General features: G+C 50.7%; 1 protein-coding gene and 2 long non-coding RNA genes across 8 annotated transcripts in view; 1 reads left to right on the forward strand and 2 right to left on the reverse strand.

Annotated features, from left to right (window-relative positions):
* Nucleotides 1-4,145: 4,145 nt before the first annotated feature.
* LOC110079645 (uncharacterized) lies at nt 4,146-8,906 on the reverse strand. 2 transcript variants are annotated; one of them, XR_002300654.3, is made up of 3 exons: nt 8,050-8,906; nt 6,991-7,128; nt 4,146-4,618 (listed from the first exon to the last, which is right to left on the reverse strand). It is a non-coding gene; the product is annotated as an uncharacterized LOC110079645 (long non-coding RNA). The 2 variants fall into 2 exon arrangements; XR_012080798.2 differs by lacking the exon at nt 8,050-8,906 and having other exon boundaries at nt 6,991-8,035.
* DSCAML1 (DS cell adhesion molecule like 1) overlaps nt 8,596-25,366 on the forward strand; it is a 113,889-nt gene continuing 97,118 nt past the window's right edge. Inside the window, exons 1-3 of one of the 5 annotated variants that reach the window (XM_072978793.2) lie at nt 8,596-8,614; nt 9,662-9,754; nt 24,870-25,187. In XM_072978793.2, the coding sequence (XP_072834894.2) occupies nt 9,748-9,754; nt 24,870-25,187 (325 nt within the window). In that variant the 5' untranslated portion in view covers nt 8,596-8,614; nt 9,662-9,747. Of the gene's footprint in view, nt 8,615-9,007; nt 9,433-9,661; nt 9,755-11,921; nt 12,243-24,869; nt 25,188-25,366 lie in introns of those variants that run through there. The other 4 variants (XM_072978792.2, XR_013538165.1, XR_013538166.1 and 1 more) reach the window with 4 other exon arrangements.
* Nucleotides 17,022-21,400, reverse strand: LOC144584109 (uncharacterized). The gene is made up of 2 exons (XR_013538168.1): nt 21,092-21,400; nt 17,022-19,896 (listed from the first exon to the last, which is right to left on the reverse strand). It is a non-coding gene; the product is annotated as an uncharacterized LOC144584109 (long non-coding RNA).

Below are 25,366 nucleotides of genomic sequence, written 5' to 3' on the forward strand. Positions count from 1 at the left end.
GGTGCCACCCTGTTTGTTGATATAATACAGGATGGTAATATTGTCCGTGATGACTTAGACTCCGCGACCAGCTATGAGAAAATGGAAAGCTCGGAAGGATTTGATAACTGCCAGCAGCTCCAGGTGACTGATTTGCAGCAGTCTCTCTGAATCTGACCACAAAGCGTGGATCTCTCGATGACCGCAGTGTGCACCCCATCCTATCCAACTGGCGTCTATTGTGACATGTACCATGAGCTGGAGAGGCCTGAATGGGCGGCCCGCCAGGAGGTGAGTGACCAAGGTCCATCAGGTAAGTTGGCAAGCTAACTCTGGGGTCACCAGCAGATGTTTGAAAGGATGGTCTAGCTGAGGGACGAACTGGGCTAGGTACCAGGCCTGTAAGGACCGCATCTTCGGTCTCGCATGTTAGAGTACAGATGTAGTTAAAGCCATCAGACCTAGCAGGTGCTGCATATAGTGAGTGGTGACTGCGGTGCAATGCCAAAAAGGGTGAATGGCTCTTGAATATTCTCTCTGGAGGGGTAAACACCCTGACTAGAACGGAATCGAGATGTGCCCCAATATAATCCATGGTCTGAGATGGCTAGAGACAAGATTTTTGTAGTTGACTTGCAGGACGAGATCTGCCAGAGTCTGTAGAACAAAGGTAGTGTCCCTTCGGGCTGCGTTGTATGATTGTGCTATCAAGCAGTCGTCTATATATGGAAATATCGTGATGTTATGCAGATGAAGATAGGCAGCGACTGGAACCAGATACTTCGTGAAGATCCTCAGAGCGGTGGACAGCTCGAAGGGAAGGGCACAAATAGCAATGCCCATGAAGAGAAAACAGAGATATTTGAAATGGTGTTTGTGAAATGAAATATGAAAATATGTGCCCTGAAAAATCTATAACCACGAACCAGTCGCCTGGCAGAAGCAGAGGGATGACTGATCCGAAAATGCCTTGGATGAATGTAGGTGTTCAGCAGTCGCAGGTCTAAGATGGGATGGAGGCCTTCATCCTTTTTGGGAACCGTGAAATAATGTGAGTAAAAACCATTGGGGATATCTTGGGTAGGAACTCTCTGGATAGGCAATGGTACCGTTGGACTGGGCTTGTAACAAGCTTGGTGTCGCCTCCAAATAGGAGGTGGCAACGGAGAAGATTCAGATGGGGCATAAGTGCGCCGAACACGCTTGGGGCGCTCATAATAGTCCTGAACAAATCTCAGGTCATATTCATCAAATCAATAGTGGCAATTACTGTGTCTATCAATGTCATAAAGGTGATCTCCATATTCAGGGAAGGCATAGCGTCGAGATGGACACAGAAGATTACCTTCTGATACTGTGGGGATGGAGAGATGTGACGCCGCTTTGCTGTCTTCTTCCACAGAGGGGACTGCAAAACTGATGCCTCCGAATTCGACAGATGGATAACAGTTGCCCACCCGGTCTAAACAGGGCTAGAATGGGCTGAGGCTGGGTTGGATATGACATCCGCCTCAGAACGGCCATGACTTGGAGACAAGCTCGGTATGGAGACCAAAGCTTGAGCCTGAGTAGGAAGACCCGACTCCCCTGCTTAGGAAATGGAGTCTTGGTCCGGGATGTCCCTTGACGATTCCTCCAAGATGGGAAATGGGAGGGAAACGTGGACAACAGGCGGCTCACGAGTCTGATGAGGCTTAGGAGCCCACTTAGTTTTCTTTTGCTTGACTCTGTCCTTATCCCTTTGCTTTTTAACAGATTGAGTCTTTGCCGACACCGAGGAAGACTTTGACATCAAGGTCGACGTTGATACTGAGGGGGATTTAGGCTTGGAAGCCTTGGTAGAGGTCCTCGGCGAGGGAGCAGTGGGAGCCAACGGGATGGAGGGCTCAGATCAAGGCACTGGAACTGGAGTAGGTTCCATTGTGGGGCTGGTTGGAAGACTGGAAGGTGCCAAAGATTTTTCCCACAAGTGGAACCTCAGTCATTGAAGCTGGAGTTTTAGAGCCAGTTTTGTCAACTTTTTACACCCAGGACAAGTGTGCAAAGAAAAGATAACTCACAGGGAACGTCCATAAATAAAAAAACTTGATTAGGTCCACCATCCGATAATCGAAAAACCATTAAGCAGTCCAAAGATCAGAAAACTGTTGCTCTAGTAGTTGCAGAGAAGTCCGATTTCAGCAGCGGCTAAAACGAACTGAGGTATTACAGGTGGGTGGAGCACGCGCGCCATGGGGCAATGTCCTACTATTCACGTCTTTTTAAGCTCTAGAATATTCCAACTCCTATGCAGATGCAGTAGGTGCCATGTTTTGATGCAAATACATCACGTATATTACAACAAAGAGGAAATCAAGGAGCCACCCACGGGCAGACAGGGCCAGTGTGATGGAGAACAAGAAAGCCAAGAAGAAAGGGGGGAGGGACCTTGAGGGGATTGGAAAAATAATTCATATAAAAATGTTATGATAGAGGTGGGGAGCCTTTGGCCCTCCAGATGATGCTTTGTCTACAAGACCAACATTCTCTCTTGTTCATGCTACTTGGGCCTGATGATAATTGTGGGCCAAAACAACTGAAGGGCCTACATTTCACATAGACACACCCAAATTAAGATACTGGCAGCTGTATGTTCCATTCATTTCCTAATCATCTCCAGCGTTTCATTAGTCTGGAGGAAACACAGAAGGATGGACGCGCACGCATACACACATTATTTCACAAAGTGTGTGTTTTAATAACAGAATGTTATTAAAACATGCTGGAAAAACTGTACATGGGCAGCCAGAGCAGCTCCTTCTCTCAGAGGGAACCCCCACCCCCATTGGAAGCTTAGCAGGGTCCCCCACCCACTTCCAAGTTATGTCTCTTCCCACTGTCTCAGTGTGTGAGGCTTTGTCTAAGACAGAGGTGGGGGCGCTGCTCTTCTACCCAAGGCCATGAAGCTTTGGCAAAGGAAGAAGTAATTGGTCAATTTTTTCCACATTCTTCCTGCATCTGGAAATAAAATGCAGTTTTTTGTTTTTCTTGGAAGAAAATAATTAATCCGCTGCCCTCCTGAGGAGAGCCCATCTGCCCCCACTGCCTGCCTCTGGCGATCTCTGGGGAGGGGGATTAAATCAGGGGGAGAAGAATGCCCTGCAAATGGCCAGAAGCACCTTCCGCCCGCCCATCTCGGAGGGGCTTGGCAAAGCCTCGTGTATTCCAGAAGGGATGACCTTGTGGGGTCCTGTGTCAGGCCTAGACAAGGCGAGAGAGGCCCCCGAAGAGTCACGTTTCCTTTCGGGAGTGTGCAAAATTGCTGGAGGAATGGGCTCCATTTCATGGCAGGTTCAACTCACCAGAGTTTCCTTGAGCAAAGAGGTGTCACGGCAGAAACTGGACACCACAGGGGAAACTCGAGAAGTGAACTAGAGAGAGAGAGAGAGAGAGAGAGCATGAAAGAAAACACAAGGTCTTGAATAGCACCTTCTGCCGCCAGGGGCGAGGAGGAAGAGGGTATCAGGGCAGAATGACTTTTACTTGGAGGGGCAGGCCTGTCAGCTGCTCATCCCACCCCCCACCCCCACGGGGTTGGCTTGCCAGTGTGGCAACCAGCTCCACAACACCAACATTTAAGATTTTAGTCTTCTGAATGAATGTTTCCATAATTTCATTAGCTGGTTGCATGCGCATTTCCTAAGCAAACTTTGGGTTGTGGATGTCAGGAGCTGCTCTGTTGGTCTGAGAGTAAAGGATGCAGACTTGAGGGAAGCACAAATGTGGCCTGCATTAGGTGTGTGGGGAAATTGGGGGGGGGGGGACTTTTACGTTCAGCTACTGGCCGCTGTCTCTGGAGGCTTCTGGAAAAAAAGCGTGCTGCTTCTATACCACCCCATCGTCTTTAGAGCACTCCCAGGTGCATGTTCCCAGCTCCCTTCACACATTACATCTTTCTCTGACCCAAATCAAATTTGAACTCAGCTTTCATTCTTGCCTTCTACTTTTTCACACCCCCTGGCATCCCCTAGGCTGGCACTGGTTGAGCCAGAGGGATGGCAGACATTAGAGCTGTCCATCACAAAAGCCAAGGAGCCCAGAGATCTTGCCTTCCCTTCTCTTAGTGTTGTTTGTTTTTAATTTAAGTGTTCTGAGCCACCTGGAATGTCAATTTGTCATGAGAAAGGTGGGATATAAATGAATTGAATATAATTCATAAAGAAATAAAGGAAGGTTGGAATACAGAAGGTTCGTTCGTTTAGTCGTTTAGTCGTGTCCGACTCTTCGTGACCTCATGGACCAGAGCACGCCAGGCCCTCCTATCTTCTACTGCCTCCCGGAGTTGTGTCAAATTCATGTTGGTTGCTTCGCAGACACTGTCCAGCCATCTCATCCTCGGTCGTCCCCTTCTCCTCTTGCCTTCACACTTTCCCAACACCAGGGTCTTTTCCAGGGAGTCTTTTCTTCTCATTAGATGGCCAAAGTACTGGAGCCTCAGCTTCAGGATCTGTCCTTCCAGTGAGCACTCAGGGTTGATTTCCTTTAGAATTGATAGGTTTGTTCTCCTTGCAGTCCAGAAGGTATATGAGTGAATTCTTCTCACCTGTTTTCACTACAGATGAGACAATGTAGGGCAGACATCCATGCTGGAACTGTGGAACTGAGAGGACAAACAGTGGTAGCTCAAGAAGAAGCCAGAGCTCAGTGACAAAACCGTAAGTAGCAAATAATCCCAGGATCGGGGAGGGGGGGTACAGCCCTTCCTCTAGAGTCCCTACATGTGAAATGGCTGCTCTCCTGATGAAAATGGCGATCATTACATCTGTGAAGACCAGCCACCACACCAGAGGACTGGAGAGCAATCACCATAACACCCAGTGGTTAAAAAGGGACCCAGGGTTGACTTTGAAAATTACAGGCCAGTCAGCCCAACATGTGTTCCAGGCCAAGTGGAGGAAATCGTTACCAGGAAAATGCAAGAGAGTTTTTTTTTAATGAAGAGGCATTACTGCAGCCTATACCAAACTAGGTCTCTAAAACTATGGTTTTTGAAGAATTATCTGTGTACACTGGCAGGCCCTTGGAGGGCTGACTTGGTAACTGTCCACTTGGCTTTCCAGAAGGCCTTTTGCAAAGGCCCTCACCAAAGCCTCCTGGGTAGACTCTCAGCTGCCAGGAGATTCTCTTGCGGTCAGGTAACAGACCAAGGAAGCAAGTGGGAGTAAACACACCATTTTTACAACAGAGGTTGCAAGAAATGGGGGTTCCCAGCCATTGATATCAGGACCCTTGTGCTTCCATTTGTTACTTAATGATCGGTAGCTAGGAATAAAGAGTGGGAAGCTAAATCTGCAGCTGACAATTATTTAACAAAGTGAGAACAAAAATGAGTTCCAAAACGATCCCTCCTGAGTGGGAGCAGAAAAGGCTGTCAAATGTCTGAAGCTTTTTAACTGTGAGTGAATGGAATGTGATGGGGCAGAAAGTTCTAACTTGATCTATACCTGAAATGGTCACAGCGGCCTGTGACTTTGGTAGAGAGCAAGCTCTGCTTTCAGGTGTATAGTTCCAAAGGCCTTTTGCCTTTGTGCAATGGCTGTGGAGAAGGTGGACTCTGCGTTGGAGATCACAAAGACAGGAACCGAAAGCAAAACTGCCAATACCACAAATGTTTGGCCCTTTGGGCGTTCTTGGTTACATGTCATCGGCCCCAGCTAGCATGGTCAGTGATAAAACACGGTGGCTGAACACATGTATGTGGGGGAGGGGAAGGGTCTCCACATCTATCACAGCACCTTTATCTGTGGGTCAAGCATGACTTGCCACCCTCCTGTGCCCCCAGCATGCCTCTTTCCCCACCCCCAACCTCACCGTGCTTTGCGCCTTCTCTCCTTTCTCTTTATCCCCTGTTGGTACAGCATGCGGATGAGGACAGATTGGAAGGGTTGAAGCAACAGACCTGGCCTTGCAGCTGGATAAAACATTTTGAAAAGAATTCCTCTTTCTCTGAGATGAGAGGTTTTGGAGCGTGTTGGGGACCCTGTTGCGGTAAATGCAGCCCTCCCCACCCTCTCTGTTTTTTCTTGGAGGGCACGGCTTTGAATCCTGATTCCTCCAAACTACTGGTCAGCAGCAGCAGCAGCAGCAACATCCCTTCTGGAGCATCCCACTGCCCTGCCTGCTGTCTTTGTTCCTTAGGGAGTTTTAGCACTTGTCGGCCCCTGGACAGAGACCTCTGACACGCGCCAGAAGGATGAGAGAAAGGGAGTGCTCCCTCCAGAGAGTCATTAGCCCAGCATTGACCAGCTTATCTCTGTTCTCCTCCTGTTAACCACAGAACACTTTGTGTCCAATTATAGTAAATCAAAGATGAGTTTATTAAGGATCGTAGAGACAGCTAAAATGGGCAAGTGGGGGATTGCAAAGGAAGCGGACACAGCAGCAACCCAGCCAAACTAGGCATCTGTGTTGCTTGCAGCCCATGTGGCGGAAGAGCTGCCTTCCTGCCTCAGTCAGACCAAGGCCCACTGACCAGGACGGTCTCCTGCTTCATGGTGGATGGCTGGCCAGAGGTTCCTGGGAAGCTCTTCAGGAGAGCATTCATGCATCACAAAGATCACCAGCAGGATAGAACAGCAATGCCCCACACAACCTCCTCGTTCTCTCTCAGTCCAGAAATCTGCCTCCTCCTTTTCCAAAAGCTACCCCAGACCTTCTAACACATCCCTGTCAACTGCATGTCACCGGGGACACCAACCTGTGGCCGGCCAGCCTTGTGTCCAGTAAGGGACTCCAGATACTCTCCACTTTTATCTGCGTTCAAAGGGGCTCTGAAAACTTTTTTGCTGCTGCTTTAGTCCTCACCTGTCGCCAGAAGGACATTGTGTTTCTGTGATAAGAATGAAGAGGGGGCAAAAGTTTCAAGAGCGCAAGAGCCAAACAGCAAGAGAGGAGGCGCAAAACATGCCTGCTGGGAGGCAGCAGTTCGTATTTCTGAGCCGCCACAAGCCTCTTGATCCCTGTGCTTCTCACCTGGAGTTGAAGACAGAGTCTCTGTTCTTTCTTCCTCATGCCTTCCTGCAAAGCGGAACAGAGCAGAGCCACACTCCTTGTGGGATTTCTCTCAGGTTGCCATGGATGACCCAGTAATCTTCTCAAGACAAATCTTCCCTGTGACATAAACAGATTGGCAATGTCAGGCTATTTGGCCACATAAGGGACTCTCTTTTGTTGAACACATAAAGGAAAGGAAGGAGGGAGAGAGGGAAGGAAGAGAAGGAAGAAAGAGGGGAAGGAAAGAGGGAAAGAGGGAAACAAATCATTTCCTGCGTTTGAGTCACTATATTTGGCATCTTTTCTAGTTACGAAGATATTGGCTCACAGGCAAATAAGCCCCAAATAAATAATCAGGGGTCATCAGGACCCACTAAATCCTACAAATTGTGAGCAAAGTGTTTGAGCTCCCAGAATACTTCTCCTGCACCATCTTTAGTACCGGAAGTTAGTACAACAGCCAGTTCAAGGGCATGAATCATTTGTGTGTCCTACAGCAACCCATGCAGCAGGAACCTCCATGATGCAAGGCAGAGTTTTGCGGTCGGTCCATGACGCCTCTAGGTTTCCATCCACATCATTGTGAGGGAGAGCTGTAGCCCAGAAAAGACACCACGTCCACCCAGGGTGTGTGAGGAAATGGTCCTTGAAGAACCTGCTCAACAGAGCGGTGGATCAAAGCAAAGCCTGCTGCTGGACAGGCTGCTGGGACCCACGATCTGGGGGGGGGGGGCTAAGCTGGACAACCGCACTTTGCAAGATTGACCTGAAAAACAGCCACGTGGGGAAAAGTTAGAAGGTGGTACAGAAAGAGATGGACTGGCTCCATCAAGGGAAGCCGCAGCCTTGAGTCTGCAAGGCCTGAGCAGCTTCCTTAATGGCAGGTCCTTTTGGGGGGGGCACTAATTTATAAGGTTGCCATTAATCAGAAGCCACTTGATGACACACAATGACATCATTATCATCATCATCATCATCATCATCATCATCCTTTGGGAGGTTTTTGCTACCTTCCTCGGAGCTCACCTGAATACTTACCTCAGGAGGAGACTGTCTACAGTTCCCGCCCTCAGAAGGGCAGGGAAACCTTGCAAATGCCCCCCCTTGCAGTCTAGGGGAGGCAGGGGTCCAACTCCACCCCCCCACTCCGTCACAAGGCTTCCGGTTAACCAGAGCCTCTGGGGAGGGTCTTCCTCGCAGGGGCGTCGTTCTGAGGGTAAAGTGCTGGGAGGGCCTCCCGGGGTGCCGCCGGCGGGACCTTCAGGAACCCCCCCCCCTCGGCGCCCTCGACGGCCCGGGAGGCTTTTCCTGCGCGCGAGGGGCGGTTGGCGGGGGCGGCTCGCGGGGGGGGGGCGGTTCACGGCGGAAGCGGCCCGACCGGACCCTCTTTGGGCGCCGGACCCTCCTGAGGCGGCCATGCGCGCGGACTTTCGAGGGGTCTCCGAGGCGGGGGAGGCGGAGGCAGGCGGAGGCAGGCGGCCCTCAGACTCTGGGCTCCCGTGAGGGAGGCAGGCAGGCGGCCCTCCTTCGGGGAACAAGGCGCCCCCCCCCCCACTCCCGGCAGGGCCGCAGGAGCGCCCCGACGGCAAGGGGCTCCCGGCAGGTGCGCGTCGAGCTGTCCTCGCCCTGCCGGCTGAGGCGGCTGCGGGTAGAGCCTTCGCCGGCCCCTTCCTTCCTTCCTTCCTTCCTTCCTTCCCCAGCGCCGGCCCGTCCGGAGGCGCCGTCGAGAGAAGGCCCCGGGCCTCCCCTCCCTCTCCCCCCCCCGCGCGCCCCTCAGGCCCGCGGGGGGGGGGACGGGGCGGGAAGGGCCTGCCGGGCCTCCCTCAGCGCCTGGGGGGGGGTTGTGGAGCTGAGGGGGTCTGGGAGAGAAAGCGGCTGAGGGCCGGGATAGTCCCCAGCCAAGCCGCCGTCTGAGGCGGGGCCCCGGCGGCCCTTTCCCGGCCCGCTTTCTCCTGGCTCGGCGCGAGGGCACCGGACCCGGGGCTTCGGGAGCAACGGCGGAGATGGGGAGGGGGACGGCGACTACTGCTGCCGCCCCCTGCCTTCACTGCTGCCTGAGGCAGCTGCGCCGCTGTGCCTAATGACGGCAAAGTTCAGTCCACTCCATGCCCCCTCTGCAGGGTTTTGGGTCTCAGCGTCGGTGCACCGGGCCTTGCAGGGCAACTGCCCCACTTCCCTTGCCCTCCTTCTGGCCGATGTCAGCCTCTGTGCCCTCCCGGGTATCTGAGGGGACATTGCAAAGGCTGTGAATCTACAGCCTTTATAGATATTTGAAGGAGAGCAACCCTCAAGAGGGGTGGGGAAACTGGGTCTCTCCCTCCAGATTTGCCGGACACCCACCAACCCCTCAGGATGGCCCATGATGAGGCATGCTTGGGTTGCAGCAGTGGCACCCATTGGGCAGCGAGCAGTCAAACTCAAGTAAGGAAATGTGGAGACAAGTTTACTCAGTTGACACCTGAGTCTCTGGAACTCCTGGCTGCTGCGTCTTCTCCGCAGTACTGCCCTCCTTGCTTTCTTGTGGGTCAGTAGATTCCTTCAGCACAGAGTGGTAAACAGAGTTTGTGACAGGCATATCTGGAAGTCAGGAAAAGTATCTGCTATTAGTAAGCATGCCAATAATGTTTGTGTTTTTTTTTTAAATTTGCAGGGTCTTTGGGCACCTGAGCTGGAGTGAAGAGAACCATCAAAATGGAGTGGTGTATGTAGAGAGCAGGCCAGGTGATAGAAGTCTGAATGGCAGGTGAGTCCCTTGTAGCAGATGGTGTCCCCTGTCTCCCAACCGGGCTGGCCCTGCAGCATGGTGGAGCGGAGTGAGGACTTCTGGAGGTGGGTGGATGGTACCTCATGAGGGATGAATGCCATGAACTCTTGCGACAAAGGCAGACTCATTTCCCGGAGGGAATGGGCATTGGCCAAGTTGTTTTATCTCACAAGAAGGGCTGTATTGACTCCGGTTGAGGTCTGCCTGGTCTATCATTCTCTTTCCACTGCAGCCCACCCAGAGCTGTGAGAGATCTTAGAACGGCCTGGGTGAAATCTCCTTAGATGGTTTTGTTCTTTGAGTGCTGTGATTGATTACTTGCATTTTTATGGCAAGATTGATACTGCTGCTCTGAGTGGCATATAAAACAATAAATAAAATGGATGTTAAGATATGGGAATACAATGAAAAAAGAAATCAGAATCAATAAGTTTCATCAGTGTGGCTTGTGAAAGTTTGCCTTGAAATGCACTTTTTTAAGGGCCAGGTGCCATTTGCATTTCACTGCCTACCACACCCAAAGACAGTTGCTGCAGCCCTCAATAAACTTTCTTGAGTCTCTAACAGGCCTCAAGATTCCTTGTTATTTCTACTGAGGCTGATGGCTCTTGAGAAATTGGGCTGAAGCAGGCCTGCATGTGGCTTCCTGGAATGAAAGACTAGAATATTGTGAAGGATGTTTGAGTGGGGTGGGGTAGATAGTGGGCTGGAAAGCAAGGAGCTACCATTCTGACACTTAGCCTGTACTTCTGTGTTTCCTTCTGACCTCTCTTTAAGCTGTTGTGGAATTCTGGACAATCCTTGGTGCATCAGTTGGGATGGGCTGTATAGCCCAGGAGAACTTAGTCAGGTGTCAGTGCCTTGGGCTTTCAGTGGTCATTGAACTCACCATGGGTTTTGATGTTGAGGTCCTTTTAGAAGGGGCAAGTGAGGGTAGAAAAGCAGAGGATCTGCTACCAAGGGATCTCTGGCCACTGAGTGCTGTGGATAAAGGGGATGGTGATGGTGACAGAGCCTGCTGTGTTCTGGGAGGAAGGGGTCTGAGTCTTCTGAGTGCGAAGATGCATTTCAGCATGTTTGAAAGATATTAAACTGCAGCTCAAAGTACAGTATGTTGCACAGAACATGATGAGAGCTCATTTTAAATTATTTTTAAAGAATGTTTCTATCTTTCCTGTCCTCTGTTTTCCTTACTACCAACCAGCCTGATGAACATTTCTGAAGACCTTGAGAGCCTGTCCGTTTTCTGTGGCTGGTTGCTGCTTGCCTTTGGATGTTTGGATTAGGCTTGTTGTTCTGTGCTGTCACAGATGATCCTGTGAACTGATGGCCTAAAGGTCTTATAGTTTGCAGGCCTGCTTACATTTTGCAAACTGAAAACTGTGGCTTTCTTTACTGAGTCATTCCAGCTCATGTCGTGTCTTCCTCTTTTCCTCTTCCACTTCCCTGCCTTAATTCTGCCGCTCACCCTGCCCAATGAATCTTGTCCTCTTGTCATCTTCAAAGAAGGAGAGCCTCAGTTTAGCTATTTTAGCTGCTAACCCCTCATCTAGATCCCCTCCATGTGTCTTTCTGTCGGTCCAGGAAATCTATTCAGTTCTCTTCTGTTATCACATTTTAAATAAGTTGAGTTTTTTCCCTGGCAGCTTTCTTCATTGTACAGCTTCCAGGGTGAGTTTTGGGATGTTGCATTTGGCCACAGAGCCAGACAGATCCCTCAAGGCTGGGGCTACTGGAAAAGAAGTGGGGGCCTCTCCCCCTCCAAAAAGGAAGGGGGGCAGTGCTTTGGAAGTCCTGCGAGGGGATGGGAGCCGTTCGGGAGCAATCACGGGAGGGGGGCGGCCAGAGCGCAGTTCCCGATCGAGTGGCCCCGCGCAGCGCTGCTGGCAGAGCCCAGTGGCCCGAGCGGGAGCGGAGGGACCGGAGCCTCGGGTGGGGCTTGCGGGGGGAGCCCAAGGCCGAGAGCGCGGGAGACCCGTGCCCCCCCCCCCGCGGGCGCACCTGCCCGTGGCCTGATCGTTCCGAGGGAGGCAGGGGGGGAGAGGGGCGTCGCTCCTGTTCGCGCGCTCCCCGACCCGGTCGGTGGGCGTGAACGTGGGAGCCCGCCCCGCGCCCCCTCCTCGCTCCGTTGGCTGGCAGGCAGGCAAGCTGGCTGGCTGGCTGGCTGGCTGGCTGGCTCGCTCGCTCGCTCGCCGGCTGACAGTTGCAGGCGCCGGGCGCAGCGCGAGGCGGGCGGGCGGGCGGGCGGGCGGGCGGAGGGAGCAGAGCAGCTTCGGACGACGAGTGAAGCTGGCGAGGAGGGCCGGCTGCCGAAGCCGCCGCCGAGGACACGGACAGCGGAAGCAGCGGCGGGAGCAGCGGAGGCAGAGGCAGGGCGCCCGCCCGCCCGCGGCACCGGGCCCCCTGGATGGCATGTGGCTGCTGGTCACTTCGTGCCTCCTGCTGCTCAACTCCTGGACCAGCCCAGGTAGGGGCAGGCTGTGCGCCCGGGGACTGATTGAGAGAGAAAGCGGGCGGACGGTCGGGCGCCCCGTCGGCAATGGACATCTCCCGCGCCCGCCTCCGGACCAGGGCAGAGCTGACTGAAAAGGGCAGCCCGGTTCTCCGCTTGGGGTTCCTCGCTTCCGCGGACACGAGGGAGAGAGGGAAGCGGCCCGGGGACTCGAAAGCGTCCCCACCACCTGAGGGGCCAGTCTGGGGGAGCTTCTCCCCAGAGACCCCTTGCTATGGGTCCAGGCGGTGGGCAAGTCCAGGCTTGCACTTTGGTCCGCTTTTGATTTCTTTCTCCATTTCACCACCACCACCACCACCACCACCACCACCACCAGGGTGGGAAGTGGGAGGGGTAGGGGGAGACGACCCTAAACCTGGGGGAGGGGGATCTTGCTGCAGCTGTTGCAGAGGTTTGCGAGGGGCATTGGGTTGATGGAAAGATCCTCATGTTGAGAGTGGGATGGCTTAGCCTGTGTTTGGTTGGCAGTATGTCCTGGACCCCAGTACCTTCATGTGTGTAAATATGTGAGGGGGACAACGCCCGAAAGAGATGTGGGGTATGTGGTTTATCTCAGGGTTTCTGCCTGGGAGAGGCAGACCTTGGGCTAGTGGTTTTTGTGCCGAAGGTGCCCAGTAGTAGCCACCATGGGTCTGGATCCTGAGCTGGCCATTTTTTTTGCCATTAACTCTTTGCAGCCTCTGAAATATACTCAACAGGAAAATAGAAATAAAATCCATCCCTGTGTCCTGTCTCCCCTTTGCTTAGCCCATCTCTGCAGAAACATATTTAATTACAGGAACACTGAATAGGTACTAGCACAGCATCTTTCTGTGTTTGAGGCAAGAATCCCAAGGCTTAAAGCTGAGAGCGATACTTGGAGAGCTTTGTTCTCCTGTCCCCAGTTCTCAAAGTCGATTTTGAGCCATATTGTAATCCTGTAAGATAGCCGTCCAGATTCTGAGTTACCTCTAAAATAACAGCTTTTCCTCTCAGAGAGCTTTGAGAGAGCTATCCCAGCAGCTTGAGCCCACATCAGAGCAGGAAAAGAGAGAAACGGGAGCTAATTCAAGTCGCCAGGGTAGTGCTATTTTTTGAGGTGCAAGCTTTGCTTTGGAATCAGAAGCTGGAGTTTGTGTCTTTTGCATAAAAACTGAGGCCCAACTAAAGAAGAAATGAAAATACAATTGGATGTTGCATCAGATGAAATTACATCTTGGTTTAGTGTAATTGATCCAGTTGCAGCCTCTGCCATCTGTTTGGTGCAGGACGGAAGAGCTGTGTCTGGTATAGCCCCTGCCTGTCCTTTCGTGGGCACCATCGTCAGCTTATTTTCTCTTGCCTTACCTTGTGTGCAAAGAAAAAGTGTGTTTTGTCCCTTTCAGGTCCAGGCAGATAGGCTCCTAGAAGAGCAACATAAAGAAACCAAGCGGTAGTTCCAGTATAAATCTTTATTTTTTTATTTTAACATGCTGCAAATGTTTTATTCTTCTCTGGCAAAATAGTTTGCCCAGCTGTGTGGAAATCAGCTGCTAATCAGACAGCAACTTTCTACTTAAAGCCAGGGCTAACCTGTTCTGGGGAATGTTCTGCAGCTCTCTCTGTGTAGAAGCTCTGCTTGTTGTCACTGCCATCCATGCCAGCATCTGATTTGCCTGCATTTGCATTTCAGCTGTGTGGAGAGAAGAGGAGAAAATAGACGCCATGTAGGTTAAAAATCCGTTAGATTTTTCACAGCCGAAATAGTAACTGTTTGTAATAGATTGATTGAGTGATTGATTGGTCCCAGTGGTTTGGAAAGTATCTTCAGTGGCAGAAGCTTAGTTGTAGAAAAGACCAAACTGAGCCTTTTAAAAACACAGTCTTGCACAGCCTCATCCCCTTTTTGGAAGCCATGATTTTTTTTAAGGACCTCTAGCAGCTTCTTTGTTAGAAAATGTTAAAATGGAGTAATTTCAGGAAGGGAATAATAATGCAATGGAGGTTACACTGTATTAGGGTAGGAAATAGAATTGCTTGATGCATGAAAAACCTTTCAGATACTTAATATATCTGTGCATCAAAGCACAACAGTTTAATGGCTTTCTCTTGTAGAGAAAGGACTCCATTGGAATGAAAACGCAAACAAACATTTGATCCAAGGGGACACTAAAGTTTGAGAAAATCTCCCACTGGAATGTTTGTAGATTTTTTCCCCTTTTAAAATGTTCCAGGCTATAATTTTTTAAAATATCTAAATTGTAGGCAACTGACCAGTGAACGAGGGGTCTCTTCAGGTGGGGGTGGGAGGGGTATTTGTTTGTTTTTTACACTCTTAAGAGAACAGAGAAGGAGGCGGACATGGTGACTGACAGCAACTCTGCTTGCTCTGTCGACCTGTCCAGAATTTGTTGACCTCACTTGACTAAGGGCAGACACCTGCCGTTCAGTGTGCCTCCCACCTGCCCTCCAGCCCCCTTCTTTGCCTTCCAGCTTATCCTAGCAGCATCCTTCCAGAGTCTTCTTCTTAAATGTTAAAATCAGACTGCTGTCTGTAGTTCTCCTATGAAAAATTTCTGCTGTTTCCTTCCCCCTCATATTGCCTTTGTTTGCTTTGGAAATTAAACATGGAATCCTCATTAAATTCCAGAGAAAGGACTGGTCTGACATGTTCCAGATTCTACTAAACAGCAACATTATGAGAAGCGAACGCTGCATGGGGGATATTGCTTACTTTGCCCATTACCCCATCTCTATGTGTGACTGCTTAATCTTCTTGCCCTTTGTCTGGGGCCCCCCAAAAAACCCTTCTTGGCTGCAGAGCAGCAACTACACTGTGCAGAATTCTGCGAGAGCTCCCCTGCTAGTCTTGTCTGGTAAATGTGCCCCTCTCCAGCGGGAGATGGGCACAACTTGGCACAAGGCTCGGCACTGCCGGAATCTAATAATGTGTGCCGCCATGTTTCTCCCCTCCTGTGTTCACTGTGCTGCTGGCAATGGACAGATTTTCAGGTTTGCCCATCCGCACTCTAGACGCCCTGGGTACCCTTCTGCTGCTGCTGCTGTCTGCCCCCTGCCCCTGAAGGTGTGCCTGAGTGCCCCATCTTATTCATAGAGGCGGGGGAGGAACTCTGTGTGCGAATGCAAGAATCAGCATCTCTTGCTTTCTGTGTCTCTGATGCTCCCAACATGGCGGCTCAGTCCGCAATGTGCTGGGAGGTGTGAAGTCCTTCTTTCCCCAAACAGCAGCAGGGACTAGGCGCCCACTTACCACTACTCCACCACCACCGTTTTGCAGGGCAGGGGAAGGAAGGCAGACTTCTCAATTAGCAACAACATTTTGAAAGGCCTTTTCCATTTTTGCTCCTGGGAAATCAGAATGGGCAAAGTCATATACTATATCTAGATGGAAGACAAGAAACGGGCTGGATTTTAGCTTTATCTTATTTCACTCTATGTTTTGCCTCTGTTCCTCCAATCTGTGGCAAATGAAAAAACAATTCTTCCAGTTTTTAAAAATATATTTGTGAGCATAAAATATATGGTTCAGTGATGTCTATGGCTGATCCTATAAACATTGCTTGGCCACTGTCCCCTCCCACATCTTATTCTTAAATCTTAGGCTTTTCTTTGGCTTTTTCCTGGGTGATTGCTTGTCTCTGCACGTAGACCTTTGGGGGCAGATGTGGCTTTCTTGTGGTACTAGTGAATCCTCCTTAGAGGTGACTTTTCTAGGCATCTGCCTGCTGGCCCCAAATGATCAACCAGGGAAGGTGAAATGCCCAGGAGTGATGCATACATCTGGAAATTGAGTTTACAAGGTACCAGAAGTCTCATTTCTGGCTCCCAAATCAGCAGGGCTGGTTGGTCCCTTTGAAATTGGTGTGATGGCTAGTGAGCTTTCCATGAGTGTGTGGAGTCTTGACCTTTGTGTGGTGCTGTTCCCATGGCAGCGAGGGGTTCTACCTGGATGCCAGCAGGAAGAGGATGATGGAAGCATGGCTTAAGAAGTGGGGCTCCTTCCTTCAGAGGACTCTCTAGGTGTGGCTGAGATGATGCAGTGGGTAACTCTTCAGTTTCCTGTTGGTTTTTACGTTACTGTTTCATTGGTCTCCCTCACACCCACCCCAGCAGTTCTGACAAATCTTCATGGCAGCCTAAATTTTAGGAGGTATCTCGGCTCCTCAGTCCTAGTTAGAGAAATGTGATGGCCTGAATATTCTCAGTGGATGGGGGCGTGAGTCTCTCCACACTTTCTACCAAAAGGGAAAGACAGAGCTCTGTTAGATATGGGTAAGGACCAGACTTGTCTCTTTTGTTAGCCTCTGAAACTGAGATGAAGCCTCTTCTGTTTTCCCCAGCCTGTTCCCAAAAAGGAGCTCTCAGGAGTGATCGCTGCAAAGGATGAAGGCAGTCCAGCTAATGTGCACTCCTAGTGCTTGATGGTCAAAGGGGGCAGGCAGCATTTGCCCCCTGACCTCTGAAGTGCTTTTCTTGCTGTGTGGGCCGAGGCAGTGTCCTGCAAGCCCAGCCTCTTGCTGTGACAACTGCTAGCACAGCTCCTTTTATGAAGAATCAGTGTGTTCCGATTGCTCCACAGCCAGCGGTTACAGCCCAGAGAGGGAAACAAAGATTTTCCAAGTATTGCCTGTGCTTAGGTTGGCTGGCATAATGGCAGTTCCTGTGGAGAACAAGGCACCTTTGCATGTCAGTTTCAAGGGGTCAAATTCACCCAAGATGCACCGGGGGGCAAGGGGAGCAGGTTTCAAAGCAAAATTTTATGGTGCCTTCATGCTCCTCTCCTGCCGTTCCTGGAGTTGCTGGTGAGCATGTTGGGGAGATCTCCTGGTTACTTTTGCTGCCCTTCCTGCTGAGCATGTGGATCAGGTCCATGCCTATCCTGTATCTATTCCCACTGCTCAGTTCTTAGGGCAGCATTCATACTCGTCTTCTACTGCCGTCCCCCTCCCTTCCTCCTCCACCTGCCGTAAGGAGCAGAGTAGGGGCATTGCTATCTGAGTGGGATGTAATGGCTGGCCAAACTAATAATGGGCCTGGGAGGCTGCTAAGAATCTTAGGCATGTGATTTAAGATTGGCTGCCCATTATTCTGAACCTGCCCATGGCCATCTTGCCTTTTGTCTCCACTGCCCTCCCTCGTCAAGAGACCGTGGAGGTCAGCTTTCCCAAAGCACTGCCTTCCAGATGTGTTACACCACCACAACTCCCATTATTCCCAGCCAGCTGTGATCCTACTGGTAGGGAGTGATGGGAGCACTGACTTGGGGAAGGATCTTGTAAGCTTTTCTTTCATTCCATGGAGCCAAGGTGGACCTGTTCCTTTTTAATGGCTGTCATGAGGAGGAGGCCCCTAAACACTGCAGGAGGAAGACTCTGGTGGTAGCTGCCTCTTAGTGCTGGACTGAAGGTGAGAGAGCGGTGAGCAGAGGGAGGCACCAGCTACCAAGCTGAGGCTTCTGTCCATGTGGATGGCGGTTTGTGTTTTCCAGAGCAAACCCTGGCTAGGCTCAGACTTCTGCCCTTTTGCTGTCATGATTCTGTTTGACTGAGGTCAGCTGGACTCCAGCTAGCTTTGGCACTGATTCCTTGCTGTGGGCTTAGCCACCTCACTTGGTCTCCTGGGCCTGCTAGGATATACAGCCTTGGTTTGGTTCACGTCGACCATGGCCTTCTTGGATGAACCTTTCTGTAAATCTCACTGGGCAGTTCATGTCCCTGTACTGCAGATCCTTTTGGTTGCCCGTTTCCATCAGGCCTAGCCAAAAACCAGTGGCATGGGAGCATGGAAATCAGCATCCGGTGACATTTGGCGCGTCACAACTTCCCCAACCCCTCTGTACATAAAAGCAAGTGGTCCAGCTGGGTGGAGAATAACACTTTCCTCTTGAAGGCACAAGTAATCCAAACACTGGCCAGCCTAAGTGATCCTAGTAGCTAGTCCTTTAGCCAAAAGAGGAGTGCTCCTCTGTTGGTCTGGCACCTCGAGTGAGGACATTCAGGGGGTGTTGAGGGTGTTCCCTGTGCTTTGAGCCGTGCTGGGTGCACCGGTCTTCGTGCAAACGGCTCCTTTCCTTGCTGGGTTCCTTCTAGTAGATGGTGCACTTGAAGAAGTCCAGCAAGGAAGGCAAGTAAATGTTCTTGGGGGGAAGGTGATGACAAAATGGATCTTTTTCCTCGGATGAAGCAGAAGTATTAATATTTCAATACTGGTAGGTTGCAGTTTCCTACAATTTGAGAAGATTGCTCTGTGAGAACTCAGAATGTGTTTTCTCCAGTGCTGGGGACACAGACGTGGCCACTGCTGTTCCGCTGCCCTCTTATCCTCCACGGTTGAGGGAACTCTGTATGAAGCCCCCCTTCTGTACCAGCATCGAAGGCTGGCTCTAAATTAATGCCTTTGATATGTAGGTTACAGCCGAGGCTTGAGACCAGATGCCAGGAGTGATTTCTGTTTTTAAAATATTGCAGGGCTATTTCTATGTTTTTAATCTCTCCTGGTGATTTGGAGGCAGTTTTATGAAACATGGAATTAGGATGGTGCTCACCGTTAAATGGTAAAGGAGATTAGATGGATTTAGCTCTGTGCGTCTGCCTCATAACTACTAGCAATCCTGTAACTTCCATTTTCTATCAAAAATCCATGCCGCCCCTTTTGACCCGCAAAAGCTTTCCTAGTATTTCTGAATTTCTCTCCTTATTTATGATGCTTTGTTCTACTTCCGCATCTGTGCAGCTGCCTTATATAGGTGTTCGTATGGGGATGGGGTGGGGTGTCTGCAAAGAAAATGGTTGCCTGCCTGGGTGGGGTGGGGGCACTCTTTCCAGGGATCGGATCTTCCTTTGGAGCAGGAGGAGGCTTTGCCAATAGCCCCTTGGCCCCTTTGGCCTCCTTTCAAGGGCATACTTTCAAACCTTGGTCCATATTTGGTTTCAGTGGACAATTCTACATTGCTCCCATGCAAGCCAGGCCTGCCTGCCTGCAATACTTTCTGTGACCTGGATTTACTGATTATGTGAGAATATTTATAAACTGCATTTTGGCTCTCACAGGTGCTCCCAAGGCAATATACAAAAGCCAGCATTAAAACAAATAAAACATTAATCCGATCTTTTACACAATTAATGTGAGTAAAGCTCTTGGTTGGTTCACTTTAAATAATTCTGGGAGAAGGGGCAGGTATCTGCAAGCCTTTCATATTCATTTCCTGTTAAAATGTAGTGGAACAGAATATACATTTGTGTATGTATTTTACTTTCCTATAAAAGGTTCCAGGAATTTTAATAGCCGGTTGCAGATACACACATTACAGTAAACCAGGAAGAAAGGCTGTGTGATGGAGTTATGACCACTGGAAGCTTTGCTGTTTTCCTGGCTTCTTTCAAAGCTTATCCACACAGTCCCATGAGGACTAGAAACCTTTCTCTCTTTCTTGTATTGAGGTCTGAGAATCTTAAAGTGCAGAAATCAGTTATTCTATCAAATACTACTTGTGCTGGTCTTTTTCTGGAAGTTATTAGCATAGATGATGTTCCCTGAGTGGAGTATCACTCTTCCCCAGGTGAGGGTGACGTCAGTGTTGCAACAGTTGGTCTACATGGCTTCTGCATCCGTCACCCGGTGTTCCCAAATGCTGTAGAGAATGCATGGAAACAAAAGATTAAAACTAGATTTAGACATTGGAAGGTATAAATGCTGGTCTCATCTAGCAAGCCTCTTCTTCTTCTCTGGCACCTAAAGAAGGAGGCCGTGCAGAGGCTGGGCCAGTCAACCAGGATGGTGGGGACATAACCATTAAGAGATGCTGAGTGTGTGTTGGTGGGCTGAGGGGATGGTATTGCGAAGCAAGAAGAGGTCCCTCAGTGGGAAAGCTTGACCGAAATGGCCTGGAAAGCTGGGTTCAGGCACTTGGGGGCAGCACTGGGCTCAGGAACAGCTCCTTCTGTCCATCCTTTGCCAGCTCTGCCAACCTTTCTCATTGGTAGCTGTGACCAGGACACTTATAGGGGTTGGGGGTACTGCCCTAGGTGCAGTGGTGGCAGTGGCACTCAGGGACCACTGGCTAGTGCCTCTTCCATGGCAGGGGAAGAGGGTGGCTAGTGGTGAGTCTGGACTAGCCCTGAGGTTCTTGTCCTGGGAAGAGGAGGCAAAAGGCCGGGGATTGGCCCAGTAGATGTGCCACTGGGTCCACCCACACAGAGCAGCTGGCCTCTGGTTGTGGCTGTGGCTGGGCGCCTACTAGCTGGTGCTGAAAGGGGCCCGCCTTCCCCAAGAGCCAGAGGGCCAGTGTCACCCCACCCACAGCTCTTTTGGGCATGCATTTTCTAAACTCTACTCTCCTAAGGAGAGGGGAAGGCTTACAGGGAGCTTTCCTGTGAGACCAGTTCTGCTGTCTTGCAACTCAGTCCATTGCTTGCCAATATGCAGCTTCTAATAGGCAGACCTCAGTGGTTCTCAGCTGGAAAGTAGGTACAAACATTTGGGTACTAATCATCTTCCCAGTGTCAGCCCAGGAAAGGCAAGTGTTGTTTGGACCTGCCATGGTGGAAGAGGCAATAGGATCCATGTGAAAACACAAACATTCCCTCAACCCACAGCCGACTCTTGCTTTGTACAAAGGATGAGCTTGTAAAGGGTGGGGGATGGAATATGGTGCCTGCCTTGCTCGCCTGAGCTGTTGGGAGGCCTCCTCCTCTCTAGGGGGTGGCAAAAGGCTTGGCGGGGAACCACAAGAGAGGGACGGATTGCCTTTCTCCCTCCAGTCCTGGTCTTCCTAAAGGTTTCCAAAGGTTCTCTCTCTGTACAAATCCAAAGCTCACCCTACTCACCATGGCGGCAACAGCAGTGGGTTGCTTCTTTGTGTGACTGAAGATGCAGCTGGGGAGGCGGCTGGGCTCTGAGCCTGAAGAGGAGCTGCTAATTCCCTGGTGGCCATGGCTCTGTCCTCGATCTTTGTCCTTCCGCCTACTTAAAAGTAGCACAGCTAAAAAAAGGAGCTAAATCTGGATGGCTTGGGGGGCCTCCAGCTGGTTCTCAGGAAATGTCTGGTCCCATCTAAGCATGTGTGTGTGTGTGTGTGTGTGTGTGTGTGTGTGTGTGTGTGTGTGTGTGTGTGTGTGTGTGTGTGTGTGTGTTTGTGTCCCCATCTGTGTATACATGTGCAAAGAAGGACACAACAGGAAATGTCTGGTCCCATCTAAGTGTGTGTGTGTGTGTGTGTGTGTGTGTGTGTGTGTGTGTGTGTGTGTGTGTGTGTGTGTGTGTGTGTGTGTGTGTGTGTGTGTGTGTGTGTGTGTTTGTGTTTGTGTCCCCATCTGTGTATACATGTGCAAAGAAGGACACAACAGGAAATGTCTGGTCCCATCTAAGTGTGTGTGTGTGTGTGTCCCCATCTGTGTATACATGTGCAAAGAAGGACACAGCGGGCAGCCCTGTGTTCCTGGGTGGCAGATGTTCCTGTGGCCCTGCTGGTCGTCCTTTGCTGCATGCCAGTTGCTTAGACTTCAGGTGTTTCAGTCCTCTGGCCAAGCACAGGGATCATGCCAGTGGAGACTGACCAGGGCTTTCTGTGGGAGAGTTCTGGAGGCTTCTTGGATGCCATTGGAAGCAGCCCAGAGGCTGGCCTGGCAGGTCTTGTGAAAGGGAACTGTGGTGTTTGGTGGAGGGAGACAGCAGCATGGACTGCCCTTGGCTTAACCCACACCTGGCCTTCTGTGTATGAGTGACACTTCTTGTGACCAGTCACACCCGTCTTGACAGGGACTGGGGTGGGGCCTTGCCCCCTGCATGGCTTTCTGTTTCCTTACTCCAATTTTCTTCCTCCTCACAGCAGGTGCCAATGTTTTCTCCTTCTTGGAATGGCAGCCTCTCGGCCCAGTGTGTCCTTTACCAGTCTTCCTTTGTGCTAATTCCCCCTTTGTGATAGAAACCTTTGTCCCAAAGAAAAAGACCATTGCACAACAAGGGATCTTTTTCCTGCCACTGTGTGTAATGTCAAATTCATCTCATTGATTCTGTTTATTTCAGTGGGTGTGTTTGTTTCACAAGAGGGCAGTTAAAAATGGGTCCACGTGGAGGGAGCAACTCAGACTTGTGGATAAGTCTCATGGAGGGCTGAAATTTACAGCAAATGTTGCTCCTTCTTCTGTGGGCCCTGAGGGCTTTCCATGGCTGGCTTGCTGCCGCCACCAGGGCTGTGGACACAATAACTCCTAAATGTCCTTTCCATTGCAGAGCTCGGCCAGCACCCTGGTTTAACCAGGAGCTGCGAGCTATGAAGCAAAACAGGAGAAGGCTAGAGTGCATTTGGAGATGGAACCCGATAATCGGAAAGCTGCCGGGTTTGTGACTAACCGTTACCTTACTAAGGTGAGGGCTGCCAGTCATGCTCACTTCGCTGTCTGGATAAGCAAAGCTTCAAATCAGGAGACAGAACTTTTCCGTATAGTCCACGATCTATCTGGAATTGGTTTAAATTATAGGCCTCCTACTAGTATTTCACCTGACCAATAGGCCCATAAGGCAGAAACCAAGTTTGGTGCCAGACAACATTGGCAATTATAGGCCCATCACCAATGTTTCTTTCCTTAGCAAAGCGGTAGAGAGGGTGGCGGCTGACCAGCTCCAAGCTCCTTTGGATGAAACCAATGCCCTGGATCTATTCCAGTTGGGCTTCAGGCCATGCCACGGTACAGAAACGGCATTGGTCACCCTGCTTGATGACCTGCTGAGGGAGGCTGATGGGCAAAATGTCTTTCTTGGTCCTCCTCAATATCTCACCGCCTTCGATACTGTCGACCATGGTATCCTCCTGGGGAGGCTTTCCGAGCTGGGAATCGGTGGTCTGGCGCTTGCCTGGCTCCAATCCTTCTTGGAGGACCGTCCTCAGAGAGTACAGCTTGGGGAGAGTGTTTTGGCCCCATGGAGTCTCAATTGTGGGGTCCGTAGGGCTTGATTATCTCCCCAATGCTGTTTAATATCTACATGAGGCGGTTGGGTGGGGTCATCAGGGGGTGTGGGGCTTTGTGCCATCAGTATGCTGATGACACCCAGCTCTACATCTCCTTTTCTCCAACGACTGTGGATGCTGTTCCATCCCTTCAGCGCTGCATGGAGGCTGTACTGCAATGGATGCAGGAGAATGGACTGAGGCTGAACCCGGACAAGATGGAGGTCCTGAGGGTGGGTGGCCCCTCTATCATTGGTATGGGAAAATCCGTCTCTTTTGTGGGGGTGAGTCTCACAATGAAGAGTGTGGTTCGCAGCTTGGGGGTCCATCTGGGCCCGGCGCTCACCATGCAAACCCTGATGGCATCAGTGGTCCGCTATGCCTATTTCTATCTGTGGTGGATCACCCGGCTACATTCCTATCTTGATGTTGGGGCACTCACCACTCTGTCCATGTGCTTGTAGTCTCAAGATTAGACTACTGTAACACGCTGTACATGTGGCTACCTTTGAGATTGATGCGGAAGCTTCAAATGGTGAAGAATGCAGCGGCCAGACTTCTTACTGGGATGAGAAAACATCAACATATTTCCCCCACTCTGGCTGCCTTGCATTGGCTGCCCATTCGTTTCCGCATTGATTTCAAAGTGTTAATGATGACATATAAAGCCCTAAACAGTTAAGGACCTCGATATCTAGCAGAACGCCTCCTCCCACCTAGATCTACTCAAATCACTCATTCTAGCCAGGAAGGGCGGCTGAGGGGCCTAACGCCAAGGGAGTCACGGAGAGAAAGAACAAGAAACCGGGCCTTCTCGGCAGTGGCCCCTCGCCTTTGGCACAGTCTGCCCCCAGAGATCCGTCTGGCTCCCTCGCTGGGTGTTTTTAAAAGCAAACTTAAGACCTGGTTCTTTAGGCAGGCTTTCCCTCCTGTCATCACTTGAATATTTTTCCCATCTTGAACTACTGTACAGTATATTACTACTGTTGTTTTTTATGTTATTATATTGTTTTTATTCTATCTATTATTGTTAGTGGCCCAGAGTAGACTTCAGTCTAGATGGGTGAGGTATAAATTTAATAAATAAAATAATAAATAATTGACTGCCTTTGGAGGCTGACCCCCCCCCTTCCCCCTGGGTGTCCTCTCTTTGTTTTGCTGGCTTTGGGTCCTCCTCGAAGCAGCAAGCTTTGTACCAGGAAGGCAGGCATGCATCCTGAGTCCTCAGCACTTCCTTCCCTTGAGGGGCTATTTGGTGTTTTTAAAGCAGAAATCTTGTAGGCTATATGAGTTGGGAATCTACTGTCCTCCAGGTCTGTGGGGGTGCCACTTCCATCAGCTTTGATGGCTTAGGCTGATGGGAGCCGTAGTCCAGTATTTCAGCACAAGGCTGCCTACCCCTGTTCCAGGGCTTTGCAAATCTGCACTGGGAGCTCAGCGTGAGCTTCCTTCAGCAGGCACTTCCTTGCCTTGCTTTGGGAGGCAGCTTCTCAGTCTCTGTCTGCATAGGACAGAGTATCTGAAATGTCAAGCTGTTTCTTTGGTGGCCCCTGTGAGATGGCCTGGGGAGCTGCTGGTGGCTGTGGTTGACCGGGCTGCCCTTGGATGTCGCCTTTCCCAAGGCCAGGTCACTTATCTTTTTTTTTCTCATTCCACAGCACACACAGAAGATGTCGGCACCAGCCTCTACTTTGTCAATGACTCCCTTCAGCAGGTGACCTTCTCCAGCACTGTGGGGGTGGTGATCCCCTGTCCAGCTGCCGGCTCTCCCAGTGCCACGCTCCGCTGGTATCTTGCCACTGGGGACGACATCTATGATGTGCCGCACATCCGCCATGTTCATGCCAACGGGACCCTTCAGCTCTACCCCTTCTCGCCGTCTGCCTTCAATAGCTTTATCCACGACAACGACTATTTCTGTACCGCAGAGAACTCAGCGGGAAAAATCAGGAGCCCGAATATCCGGGTTAAAGCAGGTATCAGCGATCAGCCAGAGGTGGGCGGGGACACGTCTCCTCAGTGGTTGCTTGGCTTTAGTCGTGGGGGCAAGGAGGAGGGTGGCCACTTTGGCTGTGAGTGGTCTCAGAGAATAGGAGATTTTTCCTAGGCAAGGTGAATCTGTTGCACGGCACAATGGTGCTTTCTGATGTAGAAA

Source organism: Pogona vitticeps, chromosome 8 (assembly GCF_051106095.1).
Source record: "Pogona vitticeps strain Pit_001003342236 chromosome 8, PviZW2.1, whole genome shotgun sequence".
Lineage (NCBI taxonomy): Eukaryota > Metazoa > Chordata > Lepidosauria > Squamata > Agamidae > Pogona > Pogona vitticeps.